At 44.1% G+C, this 21,743-nt stretch overlaps 2 protein-coding genes across 8 annotated transcripts in view; both read right to left on the bottom strand.

Moving 5' to 3' along the window:
- Positions 1–1,026: 1,026 nt before the first annotated feature.
- On the bottom strand, positions 1,027–8,090 carry LOC309333578 (uncharacterized protein). 5 transcript variants are annotated; one of them, XR_014152547.1, is made up of 3 exons: positions 5,321–5,815; positions 4,913–5,072; positions 1,027–4,694 (listed from the first exon to the last, which is right to left on the bottom strand). XR_014152547.1 is itself a non-coding variant. In XM_081847296.1 (3 exons), the coding sequence occupies exons 1-3, from the start codon at positions 6,765–6,767 to the stop codon at positions 4,504–4,506; spliced, it is 591 nt and encodes a 196-aa protein (XP_081703422.1). In that variant the 5' UTR covers positions 6,768–8,090; the 3' UTR covers positions 1,027–4,503. The 5 variants fall into 5 exon arrangements, 3 of the variants coding, with proteins under 3 accessions (XP_081703422.1, XP_081703424.1, XP_081703423.1); XR_014152548.1 differs by having other exon boundaries at positions 4,913–5,082; positions 5,557–5,815; XM_081847296.1 differs by lacking the exon at positions 5,321–5,815 and adding an exon at positions 6,538–8,090 and having other exon boundaries at positions 4,913–5,082.
- Positions 8,091–14,866: 6,776 nt separating this feature from the next.
- The window catches only part of OPHN1 (oligophrenin 1), a 125,733-nt gene continuing 118,856 nt past the window's right edge, over positions 14,867–21,743 (bottom strand). For all 3 annotated transcript variants that reach the window (XM_081847003.1, XM_081847004.1, XM_081847002.1), the window contains 3 exons: positions 21,403–21,453; positions 18,854–18,906; positions 14,867–17,997 (listed from right to left, as the gene is read on the bottom strand). In XM_081847003.1, the coding sequence (XP_081703129.1) occupies positions 18,864–18,906; positions 21,403–21,453 (94 nt within the window). In that variant the 3' untranslated portion in view covers positions 14,867–17,997; positions 18,854–18,863. The remainder of the gene's footprint in view (positions 17,998–18,853; positions 18,907–21,402; positions 21,454–21,743) is intronic.

The following is a 21,743-nucleotide window of genomic DNA, read 5'->3' as shown; positions in this document are numbered from 1 at the left end:
GTCTCCCTGCATGATGGTTTGGGTGCATTTCTGATCTTATATCACTGTGTTCCATAATCTTAATTAATGTCAGTTATATCTCAGTTATAATAATCCCTTAGTCAACAGCTGGAGGAGACTCTTGAGAGTCCCATGGACTGCAAGAAGATCAAACCTATCCATTCTTAAGGAAATCAGCCCTGAGTGCTCACTGGAAGGACAGATCCTGAAGCTGAGACTCCAATACTTTGGCCACCTCATGAGAAGAGAAGACTCCCTGGAAAAGACCCTGATGTTGGGAAAGATGGAGGGCACAAGGAGAAGGGGACGACAGAGGACGAGATGGTTGGACAGTGTTCTCGAAGCTACAAAGTCTGACCAAACTCGAAGTCTGACCAAACTGTGGGAGGCAGTGGAAGACAGGAGTGCCTGGCGTGCTCCGGTCCATGGGGTCATGAAGAGTCGGAAATGACTAAACGACTAAACAACAACAACAGTCAACAGCTACATAGTTAGTTATTTCCATTTGTGATGCTACAATATATAAATGTATAAAGCTTCAAGTGAGGAACTCAAACTATTTTCTTTATTCTGCCCTGCGTGTGAAAACTGTTATAACCATGGAGATTCCTTCTGTCCATATATGGTGTTGTCTCTTTCACTTCCCAGCTGTTGTTTTCTCCCATCATGGCTTGGGGCAGAACTGACTCTCAAAGTTTCTCAGAGGTCTTACCTCTCCGTCCCTTGTTTTGACATCTTGGAACAGGCAACAGTCTGCTAGAAACCATTCTGTCTCACCAGTAAAACATGTCACAGATCTTTGCCATTTTTCTCTCAGCCTAGGAAAAGGTGGGCAGTTTTCAAATGCTCTGAAGATTTAATACTGTTTTCCAGCTCCCGGAATCTCTGCAGCATTCTTATCACAGCCCGCAAATTATTTTCCTTCCAGCAAGAGATTAATGGCCCAATTACAGTGGTACCTCAGGTTACGTACTTAATTCGTTTCGGAGGTCCGTTCTTAACCTGAAACTGTTCAGAAGCACCACTTTAGCTAATGGGGCCTCCTGCTGCCGCCGTGCCACCACAGCATGATTTCTGTTCTCATCCTGAAGCAAAGTTCTTAACCCGAGGTACTATTTTTGGGTTAGTGGAGTCTGTAACCTGAAGCGTATGTAACCTGAAGCGTATGTAAGCCGAGTTACCACTGTAAACATTATCTTAGATTACAACCCATCAGTAGCACACACAAATCTCAGTCTCTTTTTCCTTGTCTGTTGTTTTTAAATGGAGTTGAGGGGAATTACTCTGTCTTTCCAACACAGTCATACTTGAGCTTCTCCTCCCCCTCCTTTCTTCATTTCAGATCACACACCGTTTCCATTTTTGCTAGTTAATATCAATATTACTCCACCGTCCCTTCCTCACTTGTAAATATCTTTTTATCTTATATTCTGAAGAGGGTTGCTGACTCATAAATATTTAACAGAAACTAAGAATAAACCATGGGCTTCCCTCTCCCTAATCGACTCTCACACCGAAGAAAATCTTATCTCAATTCAAACCTTTGATCCTTGTAGCTGGTATATTTGACAGTACATTCGTACCTTGGTTTTCAAACAGCTTAGTTCTTAAATGTTTGGGCTTCTGAACGCTGCAAACCCAGAAGTGACTGTTCCGGTTTGGGAACTATTTTTGGAAGCTGAACATCCGACAGGGCTTCCGCAGCTTCTGATTGGCTGCAGGAGCTTCCTGAAGCCAATCAGAAGCTGCGCTTTGGTTTCCAAACTTTTTGGAAGTCCAATGGACTTCTGGAATGGATTCTGTTCAGCTTCTGAGCTGTGACTGTATGTTGTTGCAAACCCTTTCCATCACGTGCTGGTACTTTAAAGCCAATTAAAGATCCAATTAAATGGAGAGCCTCTGCTTCTTAATGGCAGCATAGGATTTTCACCAGGTGAAGTGCTTTTGCACTTAACGCCTCCCTGCCTCCCATATTCCATGTCAGAGTGAAAGCCAGGTACCAAGACGAGCTGCAAGTGAATCCCATTCCCCCCGTCCCTGGGGAGAATTTGCAAGGATGATTTACCTTCTGTCATCCTTGTTTTCCATCCCCTGATGATCCCCCACTATAGTGGGGGCTGCCTCCATTAAGGTCATGAACAAGAATATTAATGGCTGACAGCCAGGATGGCTGTGCTCTGCCTTCACTGTTGTAGGCAGGAATGCTTCTGAATACCAGTTGCTGGAAACTCTTGGAGAGGAGAGGGCTCTTGTGTTCAGATTCTGCTTGTGGTTTTCTCACAGGCATCTGGTTGGCCACTGAGGGAACACGATGGGCCATTGGCCTGATCCCACAGCCTCATTTTATGTTCTTATGAAAAGAAAGAAGCTAACTTTATCTGCTGTGTTTCTCTTCTGGGGTCCCTCCTTGGCCCAAAGCAATGAGACAACCAAATATTCCTCCCTTCTCTCTCTGTTTTTTTTTCCAAATGTACAATGCCAATAACTTCCATAATGCAAGATTAATGGATCTACTTGGAAAAAGTGTTGAGACTTTGATTCCTTGTGCAAAATCCTTAAAGATGCTGTCCCCCTCAACTTTCCACTTTCTTTACTGGGAGGGAATCTAGTGGCTCTCATTCATCAAGTTTAGGATTAATGCACATTCTCCCAAGAAGAAGAAGAAGGAGAAGGAGAAGGAGAAGGAGAAGGAGAAGGAGACAGGACATATGTGGCAGATGCTGGACAGCAAAGCAACACAACATTTGTTGTAATTATAGGAAACAAGGACACACCAAGGCCTCATATATTTAGCATGGTGTTTCTCAAAGTTCCTGCTTGTTTAAGGTGATCTTTCTCAAAGCAAAACTGTTTTGTTTTTCTCTGTTTCCTTTCTCCATTTCACACACTTGCCAGGAGACAACTCTCATTTAGCAAACTCATCTGTGCAGCTGAACGCTAAGAAAAACAACAACCATTTAACAGAATTCCTTGCAGCCACTGCTGTAACCCAGCCTTTCAGGACACTGCTCATTTTTCACTGTGCTTTATTTGCATGAAGACAGCTGACATGATGAGGTAGTCACTGAGCTGCAATTTGCTTTACTAGAGAACAACAAATTGCCGTTTCACCACAAAGATCTCAAAGTCAGTCTCCATATATTTGCCTCATTTGTACAAACTGTCATGCAGCATGCAGAAAGTGTTTGCTTCCAAAAAATTTCTAGTGTGTGGTGGGGCAAAGACAGCAGTTTCTGTGACAGGTGAGAAGGAAGTCTGCAGCTTGTATAAGAGCATGAGAAGAGCCTTTTGGATCAGGTCAGTGGAGCAGCATCCTCTTCTCACAGTGACCAACCAGATGCCTCTGTGGGAAACCTTCAAGCAGGATTTGGGCACTAGAGCAGCACTTTCCACAAATGATATTCAGAGTCATGGCTGCACTGACTGTAGAGGCAGAGTAGAGGCATGGCTAGCAGTCATCAATATCATTCTCCTCCATGAATTTGTCCAATCCTTTCTTAAATCTATCCAAGTTGGTGGCCATCACTGCCTCCTGTGGCAGCGAGTTCCATAGTTTAACTATACCCTGAATTAAAAACTTTCTTTTTATTTGTCCTGAACCTTTCAGTGATCTTAACTCATCTTCATCTCACCTGGCAATTATGGGAACTCCTTTCAGGTTTAGTTCATTGATTTTTTAAAAATAATTAAGTGTTAATTAATTGATCAGCATCCAACTGATCAAAATTGGGGGACACTTTTTTGGTCCCGGGCTCTCGCAGGAGCCATTTGACACGCACCAGAGTGCAAAACCAAAAATTGAGTGTCTTTTGGTTTTGCATGTTCAGACCCAGAAACCTCCCCCCTAAATAAATTCACACGAGACTCAAATTTTGGTTTTGGTTTTTGGCGGAATTTAGGCCACAGCTTTATTGATTACAGAAAGTGACTGGTTGCATAGGCTCTGGTTTGACTAGCTCCCTGCTATGCAGGTAGCGTTGACCCAGGGCACCAGCATAGGTCAGCCTAGGGTGAACACCTGGATAAGCGGAAAGCTGGGCATGGGCTATCTACACCACCCAAATGTCCCCCTAGACTCAGGCATGGGCACAACCCCATCACAGGGGTTGACCAAACCAGTTGAGTCCCTGGATTCCTTTAATGGAATAACCTTCACATAGGGATGGCAAGAGCGTTCTCCCATTCCTATCACCAGAACCAGAGCCTATCTGCCACACAAGCCCTGCGCTTGCCGGCAGCCACTCAGACCTGTAACCAATCCCTTAACCCCGCTGACACGGAGGTCAGCCATAAATCAATCCCAATCACAGACAGATGAAGACCATCAAGCCTGTAAAGTGACGCAACATGGAAGGTAATGCCCGGGTGATGGATCACCATCCTGCCCAAGGCCAGAACCTTCTTGGCCACTGCACTCTGCACGTGCCTCCTGGCCCTCTTGGTGGCAGCTGGGCATCGGCTTCCTCGCCACTCACGTCGCTGCAACAGCTGCGACCAAAATATCTAGAGTCCAGGAATAACTGCCTTCAACTCTTTCAAGTCCTCCTGCATGCGGGTCTGCAGGCTCAAGCTGGGAGCTTCCGGCAAATCGTTCTTGCCCAGCTGCACCACCATTGCCACAGGCGTGCCTTCCGCAGACACCTTCGCCCACACCATTGGCTTCATCTCCCTACCACAACTTGTAACATTGCCAACTGCAAATGAATTAGAAATAAGCTCGTAAGTTTCTCTTCCTGCCTTTAATGCTCAAGAGCAGCCTGGCAGAATCTATTAGCATTAATTGTTATTTACAACGATGCCCTCCCTCTGCGCTGCCAAGCCCACCTGGGAAGGTCTGAAGCCCCTTCGCCGTGGTCCCAATAAGGACTCAGGGTCACATCTGACTCATCCTCAGATGTCTCAGAAGACATACCTGTAGAAGAGGAGGTATCGCCATCCTTCCGCCTCTTGGCCCTGCGCTTGGAGCGACGACTCTTCTGCCGCTTGCCACCGGATGAAGGGACCCTGGGCCCCGGAAGATCCTCCTCAGAAGAGTGGATGCTGAACATCTCCCTGGGATGGACCGACTGCACCTGAACAGAACTAAAAACATGTGAGGTGCTAGGCTGAGAAGAAGTTCCTCTCCCCATAAGCTGCGCTGCTGGAAGCCCTGAACTCCCAGAACCCGGGGGTGCCAACTGCAAACGTGGCAGCCTGGGCTGAAAGGCCTGCTGAACCGTGCCACCCATTCTCCTGGGTCGACCCCTGGGACTAGTTGGGACTGGAATCCTGGAAAACTGCAGCTGGGAAAACAAAGCCCCAGAAGAATCAAAAGCCTCACTCCCTTCACTTGCATCAGAAGGGACTATGGGCTTCACAAACAGTAGAAGAAGAGGAGGGGCCAGGTTGGGCATCAGGCTGCCTCCCAAACTGCTGAGCCAATGACTCAAGCTGTGAATTCAACCTTGTCAAGGCCGCAGGGTCTGAGCCAATATTGGCAACAATACAACCCAGTGTTTGCTGAGGAACTACTGGGGCTTGCACTGAACACTGCGACTGAGGCAGGCCTCTAATTACCCTTTTTGAAGGGTGAGCAGGACTAGGATTCCTTTTAACAGGCATCTCGATAAGCTCTCCCACAATACAAAATAAATAATTAAGGCTTAACCCATTAAGATGGCGCTCCCACCAAAACAAGATCGTGCTCCCACCAGAAATTGCACTATCACCAGTGCAAATGGCACTCCCGCCAAATTAAGCTGGAGAAAATGGCCGCCGGCCCCAGCAGTTTCCCCAACCAGCCTTAAAAGTGGGAGGGGGGTGCAGAGTTCACCAGGGTCACAGAGGGGGAACTCTCAGAAGCCGGAACAGCGAACAAAACAAGCAGTAGAACTCAAAATATTTTCACCCCCACTAAACTCAGTTCAAGGCTCTTTAAATGAAAGACGCAGCTATAACTGCTCAAAATTGCTGCTCGGAGAACCCAGGAAAATGGAGGAAACTCCACAGGCAAAAGTGCCAACAGCCAAAGCGCCAAGATTAATAAGACGAACCGCTGAGCAGAGGTTTTCTCAGGCCACGGCAACGCCGCACTCCGGGAGCCCCCGGATCAGCCAGCTCATGAGGGATCAGCAAACGCTGCACGAAGCCACATATATAAAATCGGAATCCGCAGCAAGCCCCGCAAAAGGGAAAAATCCAGGAAAATTAAAAGAGTGAAAAGCTCCGAAAGGGCACTAAGGGGCCGAGGCCCCATGGGGGCAAAGGCCCCTCTTAGTCAGGGAAGGGCAGGGATGGGGAGGATTAACCTGAAATTAAAGTGAGGGGGGGAAAGAGGGTAAAAGAAAGGATAACGAAAAGATATCACCAGGATGATCCATCGAAGGTAAATCGCTCTCTCTCTCCCTCTCTCGGTTTGCAGAGGACACAATGTTGATGTTCCGAATTCAAGCGCTGAAAGAGGGAGCTCTGGGTCATGTGCGTGAGCATAAATAGGTCCATCGAACCGTTTAGACTGCGTCCCATTGGCCAGGTTGCACACAGCTTTGAGGGACCTACCATTCGGGTGTTGTGGCTGTCCAAACGTACCCACCCACAACACGGGGTGCCAGTTGTCCAGGTCTCACCGCAATACGTGTCCTCTTTAAGGGAGGACCCGATTTGGCACTCTGGCCTAAGCCAGCTGATTCACATAAGAGCATGAGACAAAAAAAGAGAGTATTTTGGTCTAGTGTTCTGGCATGAGCCAGCTGACACCTGCCAGAGCACCAGACCAAAGAGCAGGACATTGCAGAATCCAGTCAGTAGTTGGGATGGCTTCAGTAATTTCAGGATGTCCCGCTTAAATTGGGGCAGTTGAGGGGTATAAACTGAGTAAGTTCATTATGAACACTAGTTAAACATAAGAATATGCATTATAATTAGGTTGCACAATAAACTGTGCTATCTATAAGTCATTCTTAGTCATATTGTGTGATATTTTCCATAATTCTTCTCTGCCGATAACTGATTGTTAAGTGTAAGCAGCTCTCACTAGTGTATTCTCTCTTCCCCAAATTCCGCTAAGTATCTCTTTTGAAGTAGAAGCTATGTCCCAATTTTTCACTCACCAACTGTTTTAAAAGTGGCATCATCTCCCTACCACAACTTGCAACATTGCCAGCTGCAAATGAATTAAAAATAAGCTCGTAAATTTCTCTTCCTGCCTTTAATACTCAAGAGCAGCCCAGCAGAATCTATTAGCATTAATTGTTATTTACAACGATGCCCTCCCTAAAGTTTTCTGTGCATAAAAATGTTTTTCCCATGATGATCAAGCACTCTTTTAAAAAGCCCAACAATTTAAGCTAAATTATCTCAGACAACTTTGCCTCTCTTTTTTTATTGCTTGCTTTTCTTTGTACAAGAAACTTCCCCAATCTCAAAAACAAAAAACTCCATAATTTCTTCTGTCCTAAATGAAACTCAGGGAGCCAATGGCAATGTAGGATTGCATCAGCTTGAGTACTAAACAGCAGAAGATATATAACTTCAGACTATAGGAGGAAATAAGAACGTAAGTCAAGTTTGCAATTGGATCAGGTCACTGGCCCATCTAGTCCAGCATTGTTTCTCACAGTGGTCAGTCAGATGCCCCAAAGGGAAGCCCACAAGTAGGATCCGAGCACAAGAGCCCTCTCCACTCCTGTGGCTTCCAGCAACTGGTATTCCGAAGCATCATTGCACTACTAGAATATTAGTGTAATACCACTGAAGGAAGCAACGGGCTTGATCCTCCAGCCATCCTCTCTTGGTTCAAGCTGGTGGATGAAGAGAAGCAATGAATCAACACTAGAGATTCATTTTGCATTGTCTGAGTCAAATAAATTATGAGGGGTTTTTTCCCCCCCTCCCAAATTGTGGAGAATTGAACCCTTTCCCACTGTAGGCAATTCAGCAAAATGCCCCCTTTCCCCTCCTCGCATATAAGGTGCAGGATTTGGAGAGACTGCTTATGCTCAGCCTGAGCTAAGACTTGTTTTTGTCAAGTAGGGTGGAGAGAACCAACTCATTTGTAAACACGCTGCAGGATCCCATGCTAACTTTTAACATAGCACATAATGAGCTGCACTCAAGGCCTCTTGGACACTTCGGAGTCCTTAGAAAGAAAGAAAAAAACCCAGCCCCATTTGCTCATGATACAGTCAGCTGGGGAGAGGCAGATCAAAGCCACTTTGTCATCCACATTTGCAAAGTGGTTTGCCTCTCATAGGCAGATTCTCTGGCTGTCGGGCGGTTTCTCCTTCTGGAGAGGAAGGCCAAGGCAGATGGCTCTCTTTACACAGACTGCAGGCCTCGGGCTTGGAGGATGGAACTGTTGGCTTTAGCCACTGCTGTAAATCTTCAGCAGGTCGGCCAAAGAGCAGGCAGAAAACTCTCTGGCGACAGGCAGTCTGGGCCTAACCTTCCTCTGCAGGGGTGAGTGAGATGGAGATGGGGAAATGCCTTTATAAAGCGAACCTTCCTAATGTGTGCTGTCTAAAACACAGATGTCCTTCAGCCATCACTCTTTTCTGCCTTTTGCAAAGTGGGTATCAGACTGAAACCAGCATACAAAGATGCCTATATTCAGGGACAGAACACATAAAGCTCTCATCTATGAGCTGCCCAAATATTGTTGGCCCAAAGATGCAAAGAAAATAACAGTTCTGACCAAGGAAGAGTAGCAGATAAAACTAATGAACTATGCTGAATTGGCAAAATTTACAGGAAGAAATTAGGAACCAGGAAGATTCAAACTTTAATAAGGAATGGGAGAAGTATACAATGTATTCAAAAAACTATTGTAATTGTTGGTAGGTTTGACAGAAAACTTGTAGTAAAAATTTTAACTATGGATTGATTAAGGATTTATACTAATTGGAGTTAGTGATGAGATGCAAAATGAAAATTAAAATATAAGGATCCACAAAAGGGAGGGAAGTCAAAGGGGATATGATGTTTGCATTTTTTTCCTTTGTTGTTGTTATTATAGTCTGTAAAACGGAAAATCCCCCCCCCAAAAAAATTAAAACTCCCTATGTGAGAGCGAGAGCAACAGTAAATGCGTTTTATCAAGGGAAATTGTGTGTAGAAAATGTGCACCTTAGGAGAAATGCATACTAAAATGCTTATGGATATTTTGTAGGATCTTAGAATTGTAGAGTTGGATGGGATCCCCAAGGATTATCTAATCCAACCCCCTGCAATGGAGGAATTGCAGCCAGTGGTGCCAACCTGAATAAAATATTATGGGGCCCAAGTAAACCCTGCCCCACATAATGGATCACATGACATGGCACATACACACTAACTGAATGGCAGTGCTCATCAACTTGGGGGGAGGGTCCAGTCCCCTCAAATATTTTATTGGGGGGCCTCAGCCTCAAGGAGTTGGCTCATCTGATCGCAGCTAAGTATCCCTGACAGATGGTCATCCAGTCTCTGCTTAGAAACCTCCAAGGAGGGAGAGTCCACCACCTCCCAAGGGAGTCCATTTCACTGTCTTTTGTGTATGTGTGTATAATTTTTATTAAGTTTTTCATTTTACAATTTAAAATATTCATTAAACAACCTTAAAATGTCAATGACTTCCCTTCTTCTCTTTCCATGGTTCAATTTGCATATCATAAATCCCTGCATATTTTAAATAAAGTAAACCATTCAGTATTCCATTAATACATCTATAATAACTTGTTTACATTGCTGAATTTTTCTTAATGCTGCCAGCCTTTTCAAGTGTACACAGTTTCCCCCCATATATTCAATAAACATTTTCCAATCTTCTTTAAATGTATGTTGTTCTTGTTCTCTTATTCTATATGTTAGGTCTGCAAGCTGCAGATATTCCATTAGTTTAAGCTGCCATTCTTCTTTAGTTGGGGCCTCGCTTGTTTTCCATTTTGGGGCTAACAAAACACGGGCCGCACTAGTGGCATACATAAATAGCCTTTTTTGACACCTAGGAATTTCCATCTGAATTATCCACAACAAAAAGGATTCTGTTTGGAAAAGTACTTCTAACATATTTTTCAATTCATTATAAACAATTTCCCAATACAGTTGTACCTTGGATCCTGAACACCTTGGTACCCAGACATTTTGGCTCCCAAACACCACAAACCTGGAAGTGATTGTTCCAGTTTGCGAACTTTCTTTTGAAACTCAAACATTCCACAGTTTCCAACTAGCTGCAGAAGCTTTGGTTTCCGAACGTTTTGGAAGTTGAACAGACTTCCAGAATGGATTCCATTCGACTTCCAAAGTATTATTCTTTCACCCTTTTACAGGTCCACCACATATGAAAGAACATACTTTAAACCTCATTGCATCTCCAACACTTATCTGATTCAGTCTTATACATCTTAGCAAGTCTACTTGGAGTTAAATACCATCTGTAAATCATTTCCAAATAATTCTTCTTCAAAGAATAACATGCTGTAAACTTCACGGTCAAAAAGCTCTTCCAGAAAGTTCTTCACAAAGTTTAGTCAGAATATCCTTCCCTACAATTTCAATCCATTGGTTCAGGTCCTGCATTCTGGAGCAGCAGAAAACAAGTTTGCTCCATTTTCCATAGGGCAGCCCTTTAGATATTTGATGGTGGGTATCATATGTCCTCTCAGCTGCCTCTTAACCAGGCTAAACATCCGCAACTTCCTCAACCGGAAATGGGATTACATGCATCATCAGAGTATTTGTTAAGGGTGTACACCAACCCCACATGCAGTCCGAATTAAGACGCAAACGGGGGCAATTCAGATGACAGTTTTCACATGCCCAGGTTTGACTGCATTGCTTCCAACGTGTCTTGAGTCAGATCAAGGACTCCCTTAAAGCCCCAAATCATTCTGTGCATGTAAATGCTTAGAAAAAGAAAACAAAAAGCTGCATCTTGCCTTTTAAAATAAAGCAGCTGCTGCATATATTTTTATAAAGTGAAACCAGTGTGACCAGGGAAATGCCTTCAGCTCAAGTAAGGAGAGGATTCTTGTTATTTATTTACTTGTTGCATTTGTATATCACAGGGGTCAGCAAACTTTTTCAGCAGGGGGCCAGTCCACTGTCCCTCAGACCTTGTGGTGGGCAGGACTATATTTTGGAGGGAGGGGAATGAACTAATTCCTATGCCCCACAAATAACCCAGAGATGCATTTTAAATAAAAGGAAACATTCTACTCATGTAAAAACACACTGATTCCTGGACTGTATGTGGGCCGGATTTAGGAGGCGATTGGGCTGGATCCGGCCCCCTGGGCCTTAGTTTGCCTACCCATGGTATATACCATCTTTTTCTCCAAGGAGCTCAAGGTGCCGTACATGGTTCTCCCATTTTATCCTCACCACATCCCTGAGAGGTAGGTTAGGCTGATAGAGGCAGTGACTGGCCCAGGGCTACACCCAGTGAGTTTCATGGCTGAGTGGGGATTTGAACCCTGGTCTCTCCCAGGTCTTAGTTCCAGCATGCTCAGCACTGCACCACACACGAGCTCTACATACAAACATTGTTAAGAATCCAACTCTGCACCTACTATAAGCCAGATAGTCTGTACATGAATGTGGTGGCAAAAAACATAGACAGGGCTGGGGGGGGGAGGGAAGGGGGGTCCCCCCACCTTTGGCATGAGCCAGGTCCATCTCTACAAGGATTTGTCTTCATCTGTTTTAAGTGCAAGGAACGACAGTCAAAGCCTGCTACACCAGCTCTCAAGAGGCAGGTTTATGGCTGTGCAAGGAAGAAACGCTTGGAGCTCTCTTTAAAAATAAAATAAAAATAAAAAATTGACAGGTGCCATGTGTTAAACAGCCCAAGAGGGGAAGGCTTGTTTCAAAACGCTGCAAATCATGACCCAAGTTAGCTTTTTTAAAATTCCACAGCTCCAGCTCTCCTGAAGTACATAAGAAGAGCTCTGCTGGATCAGAGGCCAATGGCCCATCAAGTCCAGCATCCTGTTCTCCCAGTGGCTGACCAGATGCCCCCAAAGGAAAGCCCAAACGCAGGATTCAAACACAAGAACAACTCTCTCCTTCTGTGATTTCCAGCAGCTGGTATTCAGAAGCATTCCTGCCTCAGCAATGGAGGCAGAACAGTAACCTTACTCTCCTCCATGAATTTGTCCATATCTTCTTTTAAAGCCATCCAGGTTGGTGGGCCTCACTGCTTCTTGTGGGAGTGGGTTCCATAGTTCAACTATGCACTTAAGTGCCACTGTTAGTGGCAGATACTTCTGTCTGCTCTTTCAACTTTCTCTCTAGCTATCTGCCAAAGCTCTTTATTCAAATACCAATGAAAGAGGTGGAATTGGCCAGGGGGGTGGGGAGAAAATTATCTGTGAGTTCCTTTTAGATTAAAATAAATCAGCATCTAGGAAGGAACAGAGCCGTCTGTTTCTGACCTGTGTCCATTTTGCATATTTTAATTCACAAGTCTTTTTTATCTTTGCATCAATCTGCATTTTTTTATTTAACAAATCACATATATTTTGCAATAAAACATTTAGCTACGTTCTTTAGCTCAGATCCTAGTCTGATTTTCTAACCTCTATGCCATACTGCATTTCACTAGCCTGGTTCTTTGACAGCTTCTGGACCTCCCAAGCTGGATCTATTCTGCCAATGTCTTGAATTTTTACTCTGAAAGTCAAATCTGTGTAGTTATAATCAAAAATCCTATTAAACTGGAATTCTAAAGCTTTTTTTTTTTTTACAAAAAAATCTGTTTGTTTTACGTATAACTGATCCTTATTTTAAAACCAACAAAGTAAGATAAGCCAGCATTTCCAGTTCAGCTAAGAGAAACACACCAGGAGCCAATTCAGATTAAATAGAAGCGGAATGATTGTTACTGATCAAAAACCTCTATGTCTTGCACAGACTACATCACATTATTCCACATCTATCCAGTCACAGTGCCCATACTGAATTAGAATTTCAACTGCCTCCTTAGAATATGATAGAAAGGAAGGATAAAGTTGTGTATCAGTTTTGTATTGATAACTTTGCTTTCCAAAGAATTGGAGTGTCATGCAAACCAGCGGTTCCCAAAGTGGGATTACCGTGAGAGTGTGTGTGTGTGTGCGCGCACGCGCGCACGCGCGCTAAGAAGCAAGGAGGCAAGCAGCAGGAGGCAGAGTTGTAAATGACTGAGTTTGATGAGCCAGCATCATTGAATAACGTTCATCCATTTTATTTTACCCATTTTGACAAACTCCCCCCGGATATTCTTGCAAAGAAGCCGGTAAAATGAGGGCTGGATGAAGTGCGGTTATTGTTAGGCAAACTGTTTGTGTAGGAAATATATTATTGCTCTCCAGTTAACAGCTGCTGAATTTATTATAGCCAGCTACTGGAGAACACATAATACAAACGTTTTTGAAGCATGGATGCAATAGATATGGGACATAATTCTTATGGATAAGTTAACGTGTCCTAAAGAGAACATTGTACTGGAAAAAGAAACACAGCTTTCTATACAAAATGTTTTCGTTTGATAGAATATGCACATATTGAAAATGGCCTGCATGTTCAATATGTGCATATGCTCATGGGATACCGTGGAATGATCCATTTTATTACTACTGCGTGGCATCACTTTTAAACCTTGGTTTCATTGTACTATTCTTTAACACTTTTTCTGCACTGCACAAAGGGGTGGGTGGTTTGGAAATAATGTTATTGAACATGGGTAGGCAAACTAAGGCCAAGGGGCCGGATCCAGTCCAGCCTACTCAATCCGGCCCGCAGATGATCCGGGAATCAGTGTGTTTTTACATGAGTAGAATGTGTCTTTTTATTTAAAATGCATCTCTGGGTTATTTGTGGGGCCTGCCTGGTGTTTTTACAGGAGTAGAATGTGTCTTTTTATTTAAAATGCATCTCTGGGTTATTTGTGGGGCATAGGAATTAATTCATTTCCAGCCTGCAAAATATAGTCCAGCCCCCACAAGATCTGAGTGGACTAGCCCCCTGCTGAAAAAGTTTGCTAACCCGTTATTGAACATCATTGTTGTATTAAGAAAGGCTTTCCTTGAAGCGTGACCCAGTCATTTCATTTGGAATTTTACTGCATAATGGTGGAAAAGCTTTTGTTGTTTTTTGCTTATTGGGAATATAGCTTTGTATTTTATCTTACTGTGTACACTGCTTTGCCTCTGGTTGTGAAACAGTTTATGGATCTGAAAAATAATTAGACATGTACCAGTTGCGAATTGTAATCTCCCATGTCAAAGCCATGCTTTTATTCAACTGTATACCAATTTAATCAACTCTTGATTCTTCAGCTGCGATTCCTGCATTGTGGGGATTTGGCCTGGATGACCCCCAACTCCACAATTCTGTGACAGATCAATTAAAACTCATGTGATCAACCAGCTAATGTGCTGCTGTTGTTGTTTTGACCATGTGACAGCCAAAGACAAAATATTTGCATTCCCATTTAAAGGGAATAAGAACACATGAACAAGCAATTAGGAAGAGCAATTATTTGCTTGAGAATGTGTACCACAACTTAGAGCTGGAACTCAAGGCTCTGGAATCATCACTGCTGATGGCCAGGAAACATGTGGATGGTACTGATCATAGACAGTCATGCCAGGTAGAGATTTTAGGAGGCAGTGCAAAACATACTCTCAGGGGTGAAGGAAAAGTTACTGGGATCAAGGTTGCTTTTCAGTAGAGAATGGATGACGAGTCGGTGGCCCGCCAGATGTTGTTAGTATCCATCAGCCCCAGCCAGCATGGCCAACACTCAAGGGTCATGGGAGTCACAGCCCAACACCTGGAGGACACAAGGTTGGGGAAGGCCATTTTGCTCATATAAAATTCTGGCAACAAAAAATGATTGCAATTTAACAGAACACACAGACAAGGATTTTCCTTCTTTATTAACTTTATTAACATCACTAAAATCATTGCAACTAATCACTTTACAAGACCAAAACAAAAACAAAAAAAGCAACCCCACACAACCGGTGGAAGATACCTTAAGTGCCTTAAATTTCAGAAAAATAGTGTGTGGAATTGCTGGACATCTTTTAGCTTATGATGAATGGAGGCCTGTTGAAAAATGTACCAATTTCACATCACATGATGGTGCTCAACGCCCACCCCACCCCTCGGACCTTTTGCGGAGAAAATGGCCACAAGAGCTAGAATACAATAAACACATGTTGCGTGTCAACTGCTGCTATCTGGTGCATCTTCCACATTTCCCCCTAGCTGCCACGGGATCAGGACATGGGACACCTGCACAATCCATTGATTGATTGGAATCATGGACTCAGAACACTGAAATTGGCTTAATGACTCCATGCTTTCTTCTTTGGTCACTACAACCTCGAGGACTTAACACTACCCCATCCAGGAGAAGGGGGACATGCAGATTGCGTGCCCAGGCACAGTCCCCCTGCTCTCCGGGAGCCAGGCCTTAGATAAAGGAAAACACATGAGAAAGTACTTGGGATTAAAATGGCCACAACTTTCCGGGAACCTAGAAAGCTCTGTGGCGACCAAGGGGGTGGGCAGAACAATGGCCAGCAGAGTGGCGTGCCGGGCCACAAACCTCACCCACCACTGGGCCTGGTGAGTGGATATTTTCTACCTTCACTAGATCTATCTACAATTATATTAACAGACTTGCTGTTACTTGGACAGAAACTTCTGAGTGTCTTGAGTAGGAGGACGGCATGAACATCAGAATGACCATGCATCGCCATGTTTAGTTTTGACCACTGATTAAACATGTGTGTGTATGGACACGGAACAAACTCAAAAATTCTTTATGCCTCTGAGCTTAGCATTCTGCTTACAAAGCAGGATTGTAGACGTCAGTGCTGCTTGGAGCCTGGAGGGCCATACCCTGTATTAAGTGTTGGCCCTGCAGGGCAGATATAGGCTCCCTCCCACCCTAAACCTCTGGACATCCTTGGATCCTGTTTCCACTTCTACAGCAGCTCTGCTTACATTCTCTTGAAAAACGAAAAACCCAGTTTCATGCATACCATAAGCATATTCTCTCATGTTCCCGGTGTTCCTTGACTAGCTGGCAGCATGGGCTACTGGTGGGTTTGTCGGGGTTCCTTGAGAATTTAAAACGGGGTTCCTGCTGTGGTGTTGGCCCTTCCCATTTAGGACGGCGCATTTGTAAAAGGTTCTGCCTGTCTACCTTGAATACAAAGTGTTCCTGTTGCTTAGAAGGCCCCTCCCTGCTTCTTACTAGTTTAAGGCTTTGGTAAAGCTGATGAAGGAGAAGTAGCTGAATTGTACCCATGCAGAGATTGTGTGTAGCAACTGGATTGGGATGGAAACCTTTCTACTTTGCGTTTTAATTTCTTCTGCCAGCAGTTAGTTATTTACAGCAGTTAGCTAGTTAATATACTGCCCTAAGTCTCAGGGCAATTCACAGAACAAAATCAAAATATAAAACCACAATATATATAATCAAAGTAAAAACAACCCAATAACACCCCCCCCCCCAAAAAAGAACCACATTTTAAAAGGGCATAGGATGTCAATCAAATCAACCAAAAGCCTGGTTAAAAAGGAACGTTTTTGCCTGGCGCCGAAAGGTGTATAATGAAGGTGCCAGGCAAACTTCCTTGGGGAGAGCATTCCACAAATGGGGAGCCACTGCAGAGAAGGCCCCGTTCTCGTTTTGCCACCCTCCGGACAGCTTTCTTGCTGTTGTGACCTTCAACCACATTTTGAAGATCCTTCCAGCCCTACGAAAGTCTGTGTTTGGAAAAAAAGGCAGAATTGTCGGCAATATTTGAATGCCCAGGGTGTTTTTATTTTGTTTTCAGGAAGAAAGCGAAGCCAAAGAGTGGTTTTTATATATTTTTTACAGGAGACATGTGAATCGGTAAAGATTCTAACATTCAATATAAACTGAGTTTGGATTATTATTTAAACAAACAAACAACAACAAAAGGTGTTGCTTGGTCTGCCTTGATGCTTTGTGCTTTGGTCCTCAGAAACCTGTGTGTGTTGTGATGGGAAGCCAGTTCTTCAAAGCCACAGAATCCAAAGGAGTGCTTTTGACCACACTCCTGAAAAACACAAGACATAGGATGGAGAACCATGGTGCATTCCAAGAACCAGGAAAATGAACATCTCTGCTGAAATGTTGAAAGTACCTCTACCTCCTCCCCAGTAGACCAGAGTTAGAGAAGCATGTTGATGATGAAGTCACCATGTGTATAAGTGCCTCAGGCAGGAGGTGAAGGGGTCTCCCCCCCCAAAAAAAATCATAGGCTCTCTCGTTGTCTGCTGCAGGGTGGAATGAAAACCATACAGGATGGTCCTGTCTCCTTCCAGTGCACAATAGCAGAGGGCTGCTTTCCACCTGGGGAGGCCAAGCAGAGGATGCAGAGGCAGCATAACCACCAAAATTGCTCTCTGTTCCACTGCAGAAAATCAAAAGGTTCATTCTTCAGTGCTTTGCTGTGGGGGAGAACCCCCACTTGGAAATGTCTTCGCATTCTTCAAAAGGATTTAGAAAGAAGTGTCCATCTCCCCACACCCCGTCCCCCACAATGCACAGAGTGATTTGTCTTAAGACAGCCAGTGCGCTAAAAGCTGGTGCTCCCCCAAAGCCCTGTACATAAATCTTGGTGTGGGTCCACCATGCCACATTAAAGGGATGTGGAACAGGGTGGATAAAACTGTTTGCGTGCACACACCCCCCCCCCCACCAACTCTCTTCCTTGGCCAGCCATGGCATTCCAACTTCTCCCAAACATCCCAAAGGGAAACAAACAAGTGTTCTTGGATACAGGCAACAGTAGAAACATGGAGGAAGCAGGAAAGAAGGAGCTACTTTCGGAAACCGATGGCAAGATGGATTTGTTCTCTTAGGAAACTATTCAGAACGGTATGCTTCAACGATGAGATCTTGGAATTAGAGCTGATCTACGCAGCAAGACTCACGAACCAGGAGAGGGAGAATTGGAGGACGGGCTGTGGCAAATCTCTCTGGAACCAGCCAGGATCAGACATACAAGTCTACAGCGGGGAAGGGAGAGAACACAAACTGCATCAATCAAAGCATAACAATATAACTGTGATTTCTGCACTGCAGGGGATAGGAATCCCTTCCACCTCTACAATTCGAGGAATCTATGAACACCACCAAGAATGTCATGTAATGCAGCAAGGGGCTTGCCAGTGTGCTGGCTGTGGGAGTACCTGCCTCAAAAAGGTCTTCCATGTTTCCCCCCCCAAAAAAAAACACTGCCCCTCTCTCCACTGAAATTAGGCCAGAAGAAAGCATTTTTCATATTATTAAATTTATTCACCACTTTTTTTAAGCCACTGACAACTCAAAGCAGCTGTTAAAAAAAGGTCAAATACATACATATATTAAAACCAGAAGGGAAATATTTCTCTCCCATTTGGATGAAGGCATTATTGCATGATTCTGTCACTTGTATCAGAACATAACCAGGAAAGGATGGGAAATAGTGTTTAAGTTTATAATGGTAAGATCATAACAGCTAAAAAATTGTGATGGGGTGTGTGTGCTTATCTCCTACTATGTCTGAATGGACTGAGAAAAATTGAAAAATCATACCCACTCTAAAAGACCCTAGACCATTAAAAGCCAGAGACCTGATTAAAAAGGAATGTTTTCGCCTGGCATCTGAAGGTGGCACTGCAGTAATGGTGCCCGGAGAGAGTCTCCCTGAATGGCTGTGGTGCCCATGGACTCAAAAGGATTGCTGCACACAAACCCCGATGTGGACATGCTGGGACTGTACCACTTCAGGGCACAGCTGAGAGGGAATCACCATACCTACAAACACCCCCAGAACTCAGGATTCCACTGAACAATTTTCTAAGCCCCCCACCCCCAGCTTACCATTAATCCTTCAGGTCTCATCACTGGGGAGTCTGCCTTGTGGTGATGAAGAGCTGCAAAGGGAAGCATGGAAGTAAGTGAGTGAGTAAGCAAGCAAGCAAGCAAGCATTATTTGCCTTTGTATCCCACCTTTTCTACACGAGGTGCTCCAGATGGCGTACATAGTTCTCCTCTCCCCCAATTTATCCACATAACAACCCTGTGAGGTAGGTTAGGCTAAGAGATACATAGTGACCAGCCCCCAAGGTCACCCAGTGAGCTTCATGGCTGAGCAGGGATTCGAACCCTTGTCTCCCAGGTCCCAGTCCGACACTCTAACCCCTACACAACCGCTGATTCTCAAGCAAATAAATAAACTAAAACTTGTTCACTCACAATGTAACCCTAAACCTTGGGTAAGGCCAGCTAGGAGGCAGGGCAAGTGAAGGAGACAGAACTAAATCCCATCGGCTGGTGCAAAAGAAAGTTAGAACAGCACAGTGAAGTTAGGATAGCAGAGTGGCACCGTTGCACCATTGGTGACTTTAAGGCTGCATCCACACAGTGGTTTATTTTGTAGTTTTCATTACTACATCGCTAAGTGTTAATTTCTGCATTATACTGGAGCTTTCACAGGACATAAAATATAGCAGAATATAGCAAATGTTTAATGCTCATTTCCACATTACTTGCTTCCAGGAAAAATAAGTGTGCAAATAACATGGGAATGATCACTAACTCTTGCTAATTCTGCTATATTTTCAGAAGTCCAGGGTATGCCCTCACAGAGTGCCTGAACCATTATAATATCCCAGCTCAGACACAGAGACTGTCTGCAGCAGCATGACGGCTTATTTCCTGAATTGGTGAGGCTCATTTCACGACTATGAGAAACCGAGCCTTTAGTATCATTGGCCGAGTCCTCTGGAACTCTCTGCTACTGGAGATTCAGTGGGCACCTTCTGTGCCAATGTTTAAACAGCTGCCAAAAATGTTTATGTTCTGTGGGCCAGTAAGAATGTATCCTTCCACTGTGATTAACTGTTCTCTGTTTCTAACTTTAAAAAAAAAAAAAAACTTTTATGTTTTTATTGCTGTATACTGCTTATTTATGACAAAGCAGCATTCCAAGGTTTCTTATAAATAAGTGGCCTTTGTGCTGTGCAAAAGCTCAAGTGTAATGTGGAAATTAACAGTTAGCGAAGAGTCGTGAAAATGGAATAAACTGCTGTGTGGATGTCGCCTAAATCAGAGTATATGCTACCTCATCGTGGCAGCTGCTCCATCTGGCAAGCCAGAACATGGAACCCTGAATCAACCCCAACATCTGCTGTGCTTGGCACCAACAGACTCTCGGGCTCTTGAGTTGTCTGTTACTAGGACCCACTTTAATTCTGTGATTCTAACTTGCCTTAAGATGTTTCTTGCATAATTTATTCTTATTTATTACAATTATATCCCATCTTTCCTGAAGGAGTGCAAGGTGATGTACATAGGGCCTCACTTACCCATTTGTTCTTCACAGCAACCCTGAAAGTGAATGATTGGCTCAGAGTCACCCAAATGAGTTTCATGGCCAAGTGGGGGATTCAAACTCTGGTGTCTCCCAAGCCCTATTCTGACACACTAATCTTTACGCTTCTTCTTTACTCGTAGCTGAGTAAGATTGTCTTCCACGAACACAGTCTTAGCAGTGAGTCTGTAAGTGACTGTGGAGGCAAATACTGGATCCACACATCCTTCCACAGTGGGGACATAGGCTTCAGGGCAGGAGTTGATCACGGTGAGAGGATTTGCCAAACAGGTCTTCCTCTTAGCTTGTTTCTCCCTTTCAATCACTTTCCCTACCTGGGCAGTTGTCTTTCCACAAGGGACGACATCAATGCCAAAATCTTGACCAAAGTGCAGAGCGTTAGAGGACTGGGACATTTGCAGGGAAACCAAAATGCTTGTTTACAAAGCTATTGTACTACCAACTTTACTATATGCTTGTGAAACATGGAGCACTTACAAACGCCATCTCCAACTCCTCAAAAGATTCTGTCAACTGTGTCTGCAAAAAATTTTATGTTTCACTTGGGAAGACAGGCAAACTAATGCCAGTGTATTGGAAGAAGCAAAGACCACCAGTGTTGAAGCAAAGATTCTTCAACACCAACTTCGTTGGACTGGTCATGTTGTTCAGATGCCCGATTACCCTCTTCTAAAGCAACTACTCTATTCCCAACTTTAAGAATAGAAAACTTTACACCACACTTGCTCTCAAAATACTATACAAGTTCCTTTATTTATTTATTTATTTATTTATTTATTTCACTTAGATTCCACCTGTACTCCAAGGAACTCAAGGTGGCATACGTGGTTCTCCCCCTCCCCATTTAAAGGTAGGTTAGTCTGAGAGAGGCAACAGCTGGTCCAAGGTCACCCAAGTGAGATTCATGACACAGTAGGGATTCTGAGCTCTGGTCTCCTAGGTCCCTAGTCCGACACTATAACCACTTTGCCACACTGCCTCTGTACCACTCTGTGATGGGATGTTACCTATTGCAAGTCTGAATGAACTGCCTTACCTCCCTCTCCTGAAGGAAGCTGTCTCAAAAAACTTTGTCCTGGAGGCCACCCTGCAAAAGGAACCAGCACAGAACATACATTTTCATTTCATTTCATTTTGCATGATGAAGCAACAGATCTTTAGGCAAACACTCCCAAGTTAAGTTGTTAGGTAAATGGGAAAGGTCAGGGAAGAACCATGGTTGGACAATAATAATAATAATAATAATAAATTTTATTTATATCCCGCCCTCCCCAGCCGAAGCCGGGCTCAGGGCGGCTAACAACAATACAGTCTTCACTAATACTACTGAGCTTGAGTGGCCTCTCCACATGGAAGAAAATGGGGCCACTAATAGAA

This window comes from Podarcis erhardii, assembly GCF_964252035.2.
Source record: "Podarcis erhardii genome assembly, chromosome: Z".
NCBI lineage: Eukaryota > Metazoa > Chordata > Lepidosauria > Squamata > Lacertidae > Podarcis > Podarcis erhardii.
The sequence above is the reverse complement of the archived record's forward strand: the minus strand, read 5'-3'. Positions and strand labels throughout refer to the sequence as shown.

Bases quoted from the DNA above. Each gene is read 5' to 3' on its own strand.
- LOC309333578 (XM_081847296.1), bottom strand. From the start codon at position 6,767: ATGTCCTGCTCTTTGGTCTGGTGCTCTGGCAGGTGTCAGCTGGCTCAT. The intron at 5,083-6,537 runs GTAGGTCCCTCA...ACATGTTTTTAG, and splicing joins ACAGCCACAACACCCGAATG to TTCTGTTCAGGTGCAGTCGG. The intron at 4,695-4,912 runs GTATGTCTTCTG...ATTCATTTGCAG, and splicing joins CGATACCTCCTCTTCTACAG to TTGGCAATGTTACAAGTTGT.